This window comes from Callospermophilus lateralis, unplaced genomic scaffold (genome assembly GCF_048772815.1).
Source record: "Callospermophilus lateralis isolate mCalLat2 unplaced genomic scaffold, mCalLat2.hap1 Scaffold_386, whole genome shotgun sequence".
NCBI classification, from domain to species: domain Eukaryota; kingdom Metazoa; phylum Chordata; class Mammalia; order Rodentia; family Sciuridae; genus Callospermophilus; species Callospermophilus lateralis.
Genome location: NW_027514285.1, coordinates 691008 through 703753, shown reverse-complemented (window position 1 = coordinate 703753; position 12746 = coordinate 691008). Strand labels below are relative to the sequence as shown.

At 53.1% G+C, this 12746-nt stretch overlaps 1 protein-coding gene across 1 annotated transcript in view; it reads right to left on the bottom strand.

The window, feature by feature from the left end:
- Window positions 1–1131: 1131 nt before the first annotated feature.
- The window catches only part of LOC143387394 (endothelin-converting enzyme 1-like), a 68252-nt gene continuing 56637 nt past the window's right edge, over window positions 1132–12746 (bottom strand). The window contains 8 exon segments of the mRNA XM_077108289.1: window positions 1132–1323; window positions 2101–2196; window positions 3562–3752; window positions 4446–4513; window positions 5134–5244; window positions 8465–8568; window positions 10129–10206; window positions 10927–11025. Of these exon segments, the coding sequence (XP_076964404.1) occupies window positions 1132–1323; window positions 2101–2196; window positions 3562–3752; window positions 4446–4513; window positions 5134–5244; window positions 8465–8568; window positions 10129–10206; window positions 10927–11025 (939 nt within the window).

The following is a 12746-nucleotide window of genomic DNA, read 5'->3' as shown; positions in this document are numbered from 1 at the left end:
TTCCAATCAGGACACTTGGGGGCTCCACTGAGGAGGCCAGGGGCCGCTGGGGCAGGGGTCATCTCCTCAGCACAGCCCAGGCCGCAGCCTAAGATAAGGCACTAGAGAACTGGTCTGGAAGCTGACCAGGCTGGGGGCTGAGGATGGAGCTCAGGGGAGGATCTGGACCCTGCTGCAGACAAGAGCGGCATTCTCTTTCCTCCTTCCCTTGGGGGAGAGGGATCCTGCAAGGCAGAGCCCAGAATGGCTGGGGTGGGGGGGTTGCTACAGAGAAGCAACAGGTCCTGGGGGTGACCCGAAGAGAAAGGACCAAAAGAGAAGGTCTATGGTCAGCTGCGAGCATCTGGTGCTTGGAGGGCCCTGTGCTCCAGCTGGGGTGCCCTCAGACCTGGCTTCATCTGCCATAGCCATCAGTCCCCTGCTGTGACTGTGGGGATGAAATCTTCCTTGCTGGGGTTTCCATGGTTGAGCTCCGGGGACAGGGGCAGCAAGCTGAGAGCAGCTGGCCATGAACTGGGCCTCTGCCTGGCTCCCCCATTTCCTGTCTGTGGGTGACCATGCAGTAGTAACCACAGTCAGAGGATTTGCTTAGTGGCCTGGGGCAGGTGTGTGTGTGTGTGTGTTCCTAACTCAGCCCAGCCTTGCAGTGAGGGGGTAAATCAGTGGGGCTTCCTTTGTCCACAGGTTATTTAGGAAAAAAAAAGAAAACATAATAAATATAACAATCCTTCCCTCAAAAAAAAAAAGTGTTTTAAATGCATTTTTCCCTGAAGATTTCCAGTGTATTCCACAATGTTTAAAAAATAGTTTCCCCAAAAATAGATCTTAAAGCATTTGACACAGTGGTAATTGTGGTCTATGTGGTGCTGGATGTGGGCGAGGGGGCTGTGTCCCCCGGCCCTTGTCGCTGTGGGGCCCAGGCCTGGTGAGCCACCAGCCCGATACCCGAATGCCCACTGGAGCTGGTGCTCGCTGGGACGCCGGTCTGCACAGGGGAGCAACTCGGGTATGCAGAGGACCCCCACCCGGCCCAGTGCCGGCTGCAAACTCTCCAGTTCGGGGAAGGGGCCCTGGGCGGCCAAGGGGTTGGAAGAAGGGGCAGACTTGGCAGCCTCCCCTGGGGGCTCATCCTCAGCCCCTTCCTCTCTTCCGTCTTGGCTCTTTGCGATGAGGGTTCATGGGTGACCCAAGGGGGCAGTGGAAGTGTTCTGAGAACTCTTTGGAATTGGAGAGGGAGCCGATGACCCTGAAGCGAGAGGGGCTGTGGGGGTTGGTGATGAGGCCTTCGTGAGAGCTCTTGGGCGTTCGGACAGAGCACCAGACCTTTGAGGGAACAAGGGGGAGAAGCTGGGGTCACTGTGGGGCCCTGAGGCCGCCAGACTGGTCCCACCACTGCAGGGGTGGAATGAGCCCTCGCCTGGTGCTCACACCCCAAGGACTCAGGAAGGCCCGTGGGTGGGTCAAAGGGGAGGCTGGAGTGCGCCTATGCCCCTCTCTGACGCAGGTGTCACCAAGCTGTGTCTCTTCAGCCAGAGCCAGTTCTCTGTCTGATACCAACGTACCAGGCTGGGATTCTGCCTAAACTCCACTTTACAAATCTTGGATTTAGTCCAGATTTCATATTTTCTGGGTAGGACACTCTCTCGAGAGGCAGCTCTGGGAATCAACTGAAGGCCAACTCAAGTGCCAACCTGGTGGGTCTTGATTTCTTTCTCCCCCGGTTCTGGGGACTGAATCCAGGGCTGCTCTCTCACTGAGCTACATCCCCAGCCCTTTCCATTTTCTATTTTGAGACAGAGTCTTGTTAAGTTGCTGAGGCTGAGCTCGAACTGGTGATCCTCCTGTCTCAGCTTCCCAAGGAGCTGGGATAATAGGCATGCATTACCATGTCTGGCTATGTTAAGAAGTTTCTAGAACCCCAGAACTAGGAGGGGCCTCCTCCACCACATACAGGATACTAGTATTCTTTCTTGGCCCTTCCTTGAATCTCTCTAATGACAGGAAGCTCACCTCCTCACAGGCTAATGACCTGAAGACGGTCTGATGAGTTAGGGAGCTGGTGATTGGAGGGGACCTTACCTGTTCCCCTAATGAACTCACCTGTGCAAACCCCAGGAAGAAGAGCTGGTCATTGGTGAGACCCAGCGTGGGCAAGGTCTGCTCCTCCCCGTTCTTCTTTACCCAGTTCTGGTAAGCCTGGGAGGAGAGAAGGCCAGAGGTTGAGGGCAGCCAGGACACAGGGGTGAGGGGCTAGTGTGCAGGCCAAGGCTGGTTTCTGGGTTCTGGGCCTTGGCTCAGCCTGGAGGATCCCTCCTCTTTCTCTGCTCCCTCCCTAAAGGGGAGTGCAATCGACCCCATGGCCTAAAACGCCACACAATGCTGATGGCTCTCCAATGTGCACTTTGGCACCAGCCTCTTCCCTGATCTGGATATTCAACTGCCTTAGCTGGACACCCAAGATCACATCCAACTCAGCATGGCATAGAAGGAAGAAGTCATTTACATGAACCCTCACCAAACCTGCCACCATAGGATGGCACCACCACCCTCCTAGTTACTCAGGCTCAGAGTTCCCCCCAACTCTTCCAGCCAAGCCAAACACCCCAAAACTGACCTTCCTCACCCTTTCCCCTCTAGCCTGGGTAACCTCACAACAGCTTCCAACGGGTCTCCCTAATTCAGAGGAACCGAGGACACAAGCCTGGTCCCCTCCTCATGTGGCAACTCGAGCGAACCGTCTAGGGCGAGTGTTGGCAGACCTCCTCTGTGAGGGCCGGAGTAGATGTTCCAGATTTGGGGCTACCGGTCCCTGTTGAACTATCCTCCTCTGTGCTCAGAGTGCAAAAGTAGCCACAGGCAACCTGTGGATACAGTGTGGCCAGGTCCCCCAAACCTACGGGGACAGGCTGGGGCTGGATTTGCCCATGGGCTGCCGGCTTGCAGACCTGCCTTAAAGAAGGAATTAGATGATATCTCCTGTTTGACCCTGTAGTGGTTCTCACTGTCGCCAGAATAGAACCAAGCTCCTTTCTCAGTGACAGAGGCCCTTGCTCCTGACTCCTTCCACTACCCCCTGCCTCTGGCCCTTTTCCCTTGGTGAGTCGCCAGGCTGCCTCTCAGGCCGGGACCTGTGTCTGAGTCACTTGGATTCACCTCCGGCCACCTGAGGGTGCAGGTCAGGGGCTCAGAGACAAGCCAATGGGCTCAGATGGTAGCGACTTACTCCAGACTAGGATTGGAACCCAGAACTGGCTCTGTGCTCAGTGTCCTCCTGGGCCCTGCTGCCCTACCTGGCAGTGGGTTCCCCCGCAAAGGCAAGAAGGGGCCGGCTCTGCAGGTGGACCCTGCCCTGGCTCTCTCCTGGGACTCTCAAGCAGGTGGTCTCCAAGCAGAAGGTGCTGCGTCCACAGTCAGTGCTCACGTCCTCCCCACCCCCACCGAAAGACGAGGAAGCCGAGGCACAGCACTCCTGCAGCTTGCCAGGCGTTTCTATGCTGACCTACTGATGAGGCATCTGGACAGATGTGGACCTGGACAGGTGCACAGGAGGAGCAGACCCACCCGATAGGCCACCTTGAGGCCCCCGTTGTCTGCGATGTTCTCCCCGAGGGTGTGGCGGCCGTTCACGGGCTCCCCGTTCACGCTGTAGCTGCTGTACTGCTCCACCATGCACTCCGTCTGCTGTTTGAAGGCCTCCACTGAGGAGTTCTTTCACCAGGGCCGGAGGTTCCCATCCTTGTCATACTCCCGCCCTGTGGTCAGAGCGCAGGAGTGGCACTATCGCTCTTCTTCCCTCCCAGTGGGAAGTGGGTTCCCCTGTCTGACCCCACCCTCCAGCCTGTACAGGGACAGGATGCCCATCAGAGGGCCAGAGGACGGGCCAGACCGAGTGGGAGAGGGTGGGGAAAAGTGGCCAGGCAGGCGGCCATGTGGCTGTACAAAGGTTTGAGGTGCAGGGTGGATCTCCACTGGCCAAGGGCCTCGGATCCCAAGGAATGGAGTCCAGCAAGGGGCCAGTGGAGTTGGCAGAATCAGGAGCACATGACAGGCCTGGTTTCTAGGGTCTCTGCCACTTTCTTCTTGTCCCCGAGCAGGGGGCAGTTGAGGAAGACCCTGGACACTAGCTGCTGAGGAGGGTGTGACTTCCACGTCTCTGACTCCTGACTCCTACTGAGCACCGAGCACCCAGCACCCTGCAGAAAGTGCTCACTATAGCCTTCACACAATCCTCCCCACCCCCACCTGGACCTGTTGCACCCATTTTGCAGATAAGGAGACGGAGGCTTGGAGAATGATGTGACTTGCCGAGGTGAGAGCATTTGGCAAGCGGCCGAGCCAGGGTTTAGACTCTGGTCCTTCTCTCCAAAGCTAAGTCCCAGGGAGCAGAGGCAGTGGGGCTAAGAAGCTGATGGGCTATGTCTGGAGGGACCCCAAGGAACCTGTACCTTGATCATCAAAAGCGTGAGTCAGCTCATGGCCCACGACGACACCAATGCCACCAAAGTTTAAGACCCTGGAGGGAGTCACAAAGTGAGAGCAAGGCCTCTGGCTCCTGCCCTGCCATGTGGCCCTCACTTGTTGGGCCTGAGATGTAGCAGGGGCTCTGTGGGACACAGCCCTGGAGACAGTGGGAGGCTGGGCAGTCTAAGGGAGCCAGCTGTGCCCTGTGGGTGACATGCACGTGCTGGACACTCTAGAGGATCACTGTCCCCTCCCACAGACTAGCAGTTGATCTTTAAAGCAAACGAAGCCTGGGAATGGGCCAGTGGCTCTTCCCAAGCTCCACACAGTCATCCTGGGAGTCCAGCTTCTAGGACAGCGCCCTCACCACGCCAACTCCCTGGCTGCAACTGCTCTAAGCCACCGTCACAGCAGTATTTCCCACATGGGGCTCTTGACTGCACGACTGTGCCACGTTTCTCGATTGCAGGAGCTTTCGGCCCCAGAGACCCTTGGAGGGAAGGCAGGGGACAGGGGCTGCTGCGCTCTGTACCCACGACGCTGCAATCCTAGGCCACCTGGGCCACCCGGGCACAGATGGCTCAGTGAGATGGCTGTCAGGGTCAGCTGCAGACACAGGGCTAGCTGAGGGACAGGGGACCCGTCGGGGCACCAGCACCAGAGATGGCCTACTTGGGCGAGGAGCGGGTGTAGAAGGGCGCCTGCAGGATCCCAGCTGGAAACACGATCTCGTTCTTGGTGGGCGAGTAGTAAGCGTTCACCATGGGCGGGGTCATGCTCCACCTGCAAGCAACAGGTGCGTGAGAGCCCAGGCGGTGGGCGGAACGGAACTCCAGTGGGTACTCCTTGACCCCAGGACCAGGTCAGCACAAGGACATCGGGCAGCACTGTTTCTGAGGGGGAAGCTAGAAAACACCTGAATACCTATAAATCAGTGATGTCACCTCAGAGGGTGCCACACCGAGGCGCTCACAGACAGCAAGAGGGACCATCAGATATTGAACTGAGGTTATTTTTGAGGCTTGAAATGTGTCTAGCAGCCGTTCTAAGGTGTGGTCTAAAGTGACAGTCCCCAAGATCCTCTGGTTTATGATGTCAAAACTATTTTCATTATAACATTGAGACACTCTGTCTCTGCCACATGTTGAGATCTGTATCATGGTACAAAAGCAACCTTGAATGACACTGCTGCCGCCTGGGCAGGGGGCCGGGCAAGTCCTAGTGGCCACCTGCTCCTTTCCTAGCAGGTGCTCCAACCAAAACAAGCCAGCGGGTCATTTTCATTGACAACACCCAGGAAAAAGTAGCCTAATCATTAATTCCATTAAATCTCGACCCCCAAGTACCAGTCTTTTCAATATCCTGTTTGACCAATGGGGAATACCCACGTGGTGCTTCAGGTCTCTCTCATCCTCTTCGGATGACCGACCAGCCATGGAATTTTGGACTTGGGCAACAAGGCAGACATGTTCTTGAAAATGAAAAAGGAAGCTTAGCACCTCAGGGGAACTAATTCACATTTTGTCATTTATTACCAATGATAAAAATCTGAGGTTTCAAGAAAAATGAAGTTTCAAAGAAATATTAAAATTTTGGAAAACTTGTATTGACCATCATGAATTTGATAGCTTCCCAGTACTTTAAGATTTTTCTCAGGAGGCCAACTATGATGTTAACTAATGTGGATTTTTTTTTTTTTGGCTGCAGTATATGAGAGCGGAAAATCTGTAAATCTTAGTGGAACCACAATTTTTTTTCTTTTCTGTCTTTTTTTTTTTTGTACTGGGGACTGAACCCAGGGGTGTGTAACCACTGAGCCCCATCCCCAGCCCTTTTTTATATAGTATTTAGTGACAGGGTCTTGCTGAGTTGCTTAGGGTCTTGCTAAATTGCTGAGGCTGGCTTTGAACTCATGATCCTCCTGCCTCAGCCTCCTCAGCTGCTGCGATTGCAGGCATGTGCTACCATGCCTGGCAAAACACTATTTTCCAAAGGACCAATGCATGAGCCATTATGTAAAAAATTATGTAAAAAATCCAAAAAGTGCAAGACAGATCAATGATTTTAGTGTACAGGGTATGAAAAGTTCATGAATAAGTTTTCAGATTTTTCATATTATATTTTTTGGGGGGAGGGCAAGGAGGTTAATGGGGATTGAACTCAGGGGCACTTGACTACTAAGCCCCAGCCCCAGCCCTATATTGTATGTATTTAGAGACAGGGTCTCACTGAGTTGCTTAGTACCTCACTTTTGCTGAGGCTGGCTTTGAACTTCTGCCCATGCCTCCTGAGCTACTGGGATTAGAGGTGTGCACCACCACGACTGGTTAAGATTTTCCAAAATGCATTAATCTTTCCTTCCTTGGGGACTGAACCCAGGGGTGCTTTATCACTGGGCTTCATCCCTTGCCCTTATTTTTTACTTTGCTAAATTGCGGAGGCTGGCCTTGAACTTTGGCTCCTTCTGCCTCAGCCACCTGGGTAGCTTGGGTTGCAGATGAATACTGCTGTGTCTGGCTAGAAGACAAGTTTAAGTGAAAACTTTTAATCTAAAACTTAAGAAGCCAGGTAAATTGGCAGTAGTGTCTGTGCCATATTCTGAAGGTGAAGGTCCACCTACCTTCTTGTTTGTTAGGGGGACCCTCGTTGACAATGGAAAACTTGGAGGAAAAAGATGTTTGAACCTCCATTGCCCACAAGAGGGCGCCAGAGGCAAAGAGGATTCGTTCTGACTTGGTAAGATTTATCCTGTTTCAGGAGTGGAGGGACTAGTACCGGGCTGACTACACCTAACTTTCCTGGGGAGACCATTTTAAAAAGAAGGGTCTTTCTCCAGATTATTCTGACTTAAGATCTGGGGTAGAAGTTAGGCTATGGCTAGGTGCAGTGGTGCACAACTGTAATCCCAGCAAATTTGGGAGGTAGAGGCAGGAGGATCACATGTTCAAGGCCAGCTTCAGCAACCTAGTGAGGCTCTCAGCAACTTAGTCAAACCCTGTCTCAAGATAAAAAATTAAAAAGGGCTGGGAATTTAGCCCAGTGATAAAGCACTCCTGGGTTCAATCCCCAGGAACTCCCTACCCCCTGCTGCAAAAGCCCCCACAACCAAAAACTACAACAAAAAAACGTCAGGAGGCAACCCCCACACACCCCCCCCTCACATTTTTGGCAGTGCTGGGGAGGGAACCCAGGGTCTCAAGTACTAGGCATGTACTCTACCGCGGAGCTACACCCTCATCCTTGGAGACTATTTTTGAAACAGCTCTCCGGGGGACACTGATGCACAGTGGGATTTGCAGTGTGTTAAAGTGCTGGGTCATCAGCGCCCATCTAGAACCTTTCCCAGCCCCAGTGGGACAGTGGGAGAAACCACTGCTCCTGTTTGTGAGGAGTTATGGGACACTCACCCATGCGGAGGGCCTCCTGTCAGGGCCTGGCTCTCCCCAGTTCCCACACTGGATTGCTTCAATGACCCAAGAACCAGTTCCCTTCCCTGCTACTTCGAAGATAATGAAATGAAGGCTCTGAATGCTGAGGCCATGAAGCTGGGATGTGGTGCCAGGCCCCCTCGGCCTCAGAGGCCAGGTTCACTCTGCCAACAGGCTGGGCACTGCGGCACCCAGACTGGGGCCAGGATGGGCTCTACTTTGGCTTTTTTTGCAGAGGATTCTGGGGATTGAACTCAGAGGCACTGGACCACTGGGCCACATCCCCAATCCTCTTTTGTATTTTATTTAGAAACAGGGTCTCACTGAGTTGCTTAGTGTCTCGCCTTTGCTGAGGCTGTCTTTGACCTTGCAATCCCCTTGCCTCAGCCTCTTGAGCTGCTGGGATTACAGGCATGTGCCACCACACCCAGCGGCTTTTGGTTTCTTAATTTGAAAAGAGGGCCTCTGTGACAGTCACACCTGGCACCTGACAGTGGGTGAGGAAGGCAAGCTCAGTGGTGTGCATCCCTATGGTGGGGAACCAAGGCCTTCCTGGCCGGGCCTGGGGGACTCACTGGTCTCTGTTGGGGGTTTTCCTGAGCTGGTCAGCGGTGACCCTCCATGAGAAGTTGAAAAATCGCATGGCGTTCTCGAAGTAGAGGTCTGGAACTGCCGTGTACTGAGGAAAGAAGCAGAGACACAGATGGGAGCAACCCTAGAGGAAAGTCAGAAACTCAGACCCCACGAGGTGAAGGGATGGGTAGGCAGGCCTAGGGCCAGAGTGTGGGCTCGGAGCTGCAGGCTCCACCCCTCTGAGGCTTCTAACCTGCTGGGCCCAGCAACAACTGTCTCCTTCAGGCACCTGACAGTGTCACAGTGCTGCAGGATGCCCCATCAGTGGTTCCCTTGGGCAAGAAGTATCTCCATCACTGTCCTACAGGACTGTGATGATGGGTGTGTTCTCCGTGTGATCTCCACCTACACTGGCCAATATGGTAGACTCTGGTGACAGGTGGCTACTGAGCATCTCAAATGTGATAGTGTAATTAAATTTTAATTAACTTAAGTTTTGATTAATTAAATAGCCCCCCATGGCTGGTAGCTAACAAATTGGACAGCACAGATTTAATGAACCACACTGGAATCTGGCTCTGAAATGTCAGGGGACAGGCGTTATCACACCCCCCACACCTGGGCCGGGCCTCTCAGCTCCTACCAGGTGCAAAGCCCTCCCTCAGGTCAACTCCAGATCTTTATGGCGTACCCAAGGGCTGTGGTAAAACACTGGGCCCTCAGGGGCAGACCCCTGTCTGTGGGCCCTGCCTGAGCCGTCTCCAGGAGACTCTGGGTCTCGCATCAGGATGACCCTGGGGTGTCTGAAAGTATTCTCAAGAAACATGGCTGCGGAATGAGTCTCCTATTCTCAGAAGTAATTTTAATAGTCTTAGGTTTTAAATAGAACCATGATGAGAGGTTATTATGATTTCAAAAATGCCTGAATTTCACTCATGAGAAGATAGCAAACTATCATTTGGGGCAAAATCACAACCCACTTAAAGGGGTGATGTGCCGAAGGTTCTGGCAGCAGGGAGGCAGTAATCCCCCTCCACCTCAGTGGAGCTTCACTGTGCATTTGGGATGGCTGCCTCCTCTTTCCCATCCCCATCTCAAGGTCAAAATTTGAGGTCCAAGTTTTCTCTGAGGAGGTTGGGGTACGACCCTGAAGACAGGTGGCCGTTCTGGGGCAGGAGTGGGGGTGTGAGGGGCTTCACTTTCTCCCCCCACCACCATGGTGTTTTAGGGCTGCGATGCTGGCCAGCTGACCCCAGCCCTGTGGGCTCTGGGCTCAGGGTCAGGTGCTGCACCTTTTAGGATCTGCTTCCCCAAGTCTTTTATTTTTTTTTAATTTCTTAGTTGTAGATGGACACAATATCTTTATTTTTTTTATTTATTTAATGTGGTTCTGAGGATTGAACCCAGGGCCTCATGTGTGTGAGGCAAGCGCTTTGCCACTGAGCCAACCTCAGCCCCGCTACCTCTCCCCCCCCATTTTATGCAGTGCTTGGGTTGAACCCAGTTGGAGTCATGATGTGAGGCCAGTGCTCTCCCGCTGAGCTAATCCCCTGATGGCTGTCATGATGCCAGGTCAGCCTCCCTGCCTCCAGAAGCCCTGGGCGCCCTGCCCACCTTGGACCCTCCCCAAGTGGGCACTTGGGATAGCAGGGTGTAAGCCACTCACATCGTTGAACAATTTGTCCAGTTCCTTGGGGTCCATAATGAAGTTGGGGTAGCCTATCATGTTGTAGATGGCGTCCACCTGGATGGGAGGGACACAGAGGACTGAGCACCCGCGATGCTGACCAGCTGGCCCCAGCTTTGTGGGCTCTGGGCTCAGGGTCACGTCAAGGGGCGGGGGATCAGGCTCCTCCCCACTTAGGGCTTTCACATCTTTTTGGAAACATTCCCCCCTTGCCTAACTTATCTTTTTTTTTAATATTTATTTTTTAGTTATAGGTGGACACAATATCTTTTTTTTTTTTTTTTACTTTTATGTGGTGCTGAGGATCAAACCCAGTGCCTCACATAGGCTAGGCGAACGCTCTACGGCTGAGCCACCACCCCAGCCCCCAGTTAATCTTTTGGGTTTCTGATTAAATGTTGCTTCCCCAAGGGAAGCTGCTATGGTCCAAATGTGTCCCCAAAGTTCAAGTGTTGGAACCTTTGGGAAGTGATGAGCTTCTGAGATTCTGAGGCTCTGTCCCCTACTGCTGGGGGACTGGGAGCTGTGGAGGGAGCAAGCACCACAGTAGCTTGGTCCACCTCTCTTGTGCGTGCTCTCCTGCCTGTCCACCTTCAGCCAAGAGATGTGTGACACTGGGCTTCAGGCTGTCCCCCCAGCCTGCTAGACTGGTCACAAGGCAGGACAGCATCCATGCGTGCCCAGGGGACAGGCTGGCCTCTCCTAGCCCTGCTCTCTCTCTGCTGCTCTTGCCCGGTGCAGGAAGCCTGGGTGGCCCGAGCTCCCGGGCGGCCTCACCTTCTCCTTGGCTGATTTCCGGGTGTCCTCATCCATCCACTTCAGCATGCTCAGGCTCTCCTCAAAGGCCTTCTTGATCTCCAGGATTATCTTGCTGGCCTGAGGAGACAGATGTTGCACCCTGAGCTCTGGGCACTGGCCCCCTGGATGCAACCAGTGCCCCAGGCAGGATGACACTGGACCCGAGGTCAAACTGAGGTTGGCTCAAGGCCTCGGGTTCTGCAGAGCGGGCTAAGAGGGTGGCCATGGCTGTGCTTCCAGACCATGTTCCTAACATGGACAGACATCCCTCGAGACGAGACGGGCCTTCCATGCACTGGTCTCTGTGGCCGAATGAGCTTGGACGTGCCTTGGGGAAGCGGAAAGGTCCGCAGCAGGACTTTTCGGAGCCTTTACAGTGGTGGAGTGCTCTTTTGGAGCCGTCCAGAAGATATGGCCTCTCCCAGGCTGATGGGATCCTTTTTGATGGAATAGAGCTTTAACACCCAGAGAACTTGATCTGAGAGGCACTCAGAAAGGTCTCAGGGCACAAATGGCAGCTGTTGAGGGTGACGATGCAGGGCAGACCCGGGGGCCAAAGATAGAAGATGGAAGATTCTAGGGAAGGGGAAGGCAAGAGCCGTGGGGCTGGGGCCAGACAGACCTGGACTCAGATTCTGCCTCAACAGATTAAAAAAACAAAACAAAACAAACAAACAAACAAACAAACAAACAAACAAAAAAAAAAATATATATATATATATATATATATATATATATATATATTATATATAAGTTGTAGTTGGACACAATACTTTTATTTTACTTATTTTTATGTGGTGCTGAGGATTGAACCCAGGGCCTTGCATGTGCTAGGCGAGGGCTCTACCGCTGAGCCACCACCCCAGCCCCTGCCTCAGCAGACTGGAAGTGCAGTGCTGCCCCTTGACTATAGACACTAATTACGCAAACAATACCATTAGTGATAAACTATCGCTGCCATTGACTGTAGCTTATTTTGGGCCAGGTGTTCTTTATGTGTAGCATCTCATTTTGTTATGGCCAGGCTGTGTGGGCAATGACCACACAGACTCCATTTTGCCCTGAGACCCCACATCATGTAAGAAAAGCTTCTCCCGTGGGAAAGCCCCGTCTCTGCACCCATCAGTGAGCGGTTGCCTAGCACGGCATGTTAGGCGACACAGATGGCAATTCTTATACAACGTAAAAGTGTCCCCTCTTCAGTTCCCATTTTTCTTGGACAATCTACCCTGTCAGAGGTGTAGATGTTAGTAGCCATTCTTTAACTTGTTCTCAACTAGGGACGTTTTGGCCCACCCTCTTTACTGCTTATGATTTTAGATCTTATGATGTTTGCTTATGGATCTGAATCATAGCAACAGCCACTTATGTGTTAATATGGTTTTGGACTACAAAAGGTGTGCTCGAACCCTGGGAGGGGTCGAAGGGTGTGGACTAGCAGCCTGGCCCTTGGCCCGCCAGCTGGTGGATCCAGACATCAACTGGTGAATAAAGGTTCCGTCTCTTGCTTTAAGATCGACTTGGTGGTTTATTGCTGTCTCACCTTAACACCCCTCTGCAGAAGGGACAGCCCCACTTTCATGTCCCAGGTGAGGGGAGAACACCGCTCAAGTCACCCAGCCAAGTGACAGAGCCAGAATCTGAGCTGGGGGCTGGCTGTCTCCCTAGCACTCAGCCATGATGATCCTCTACCTGCTTGAATAATTCTGTCACCCTCAGAGTAAGAAAAATGTCACTTCCAGGTCAACATTACCTGGTGGGGTCCTTCGCAGCCCCAGGAGGTGGAGATGGCTGTGGTA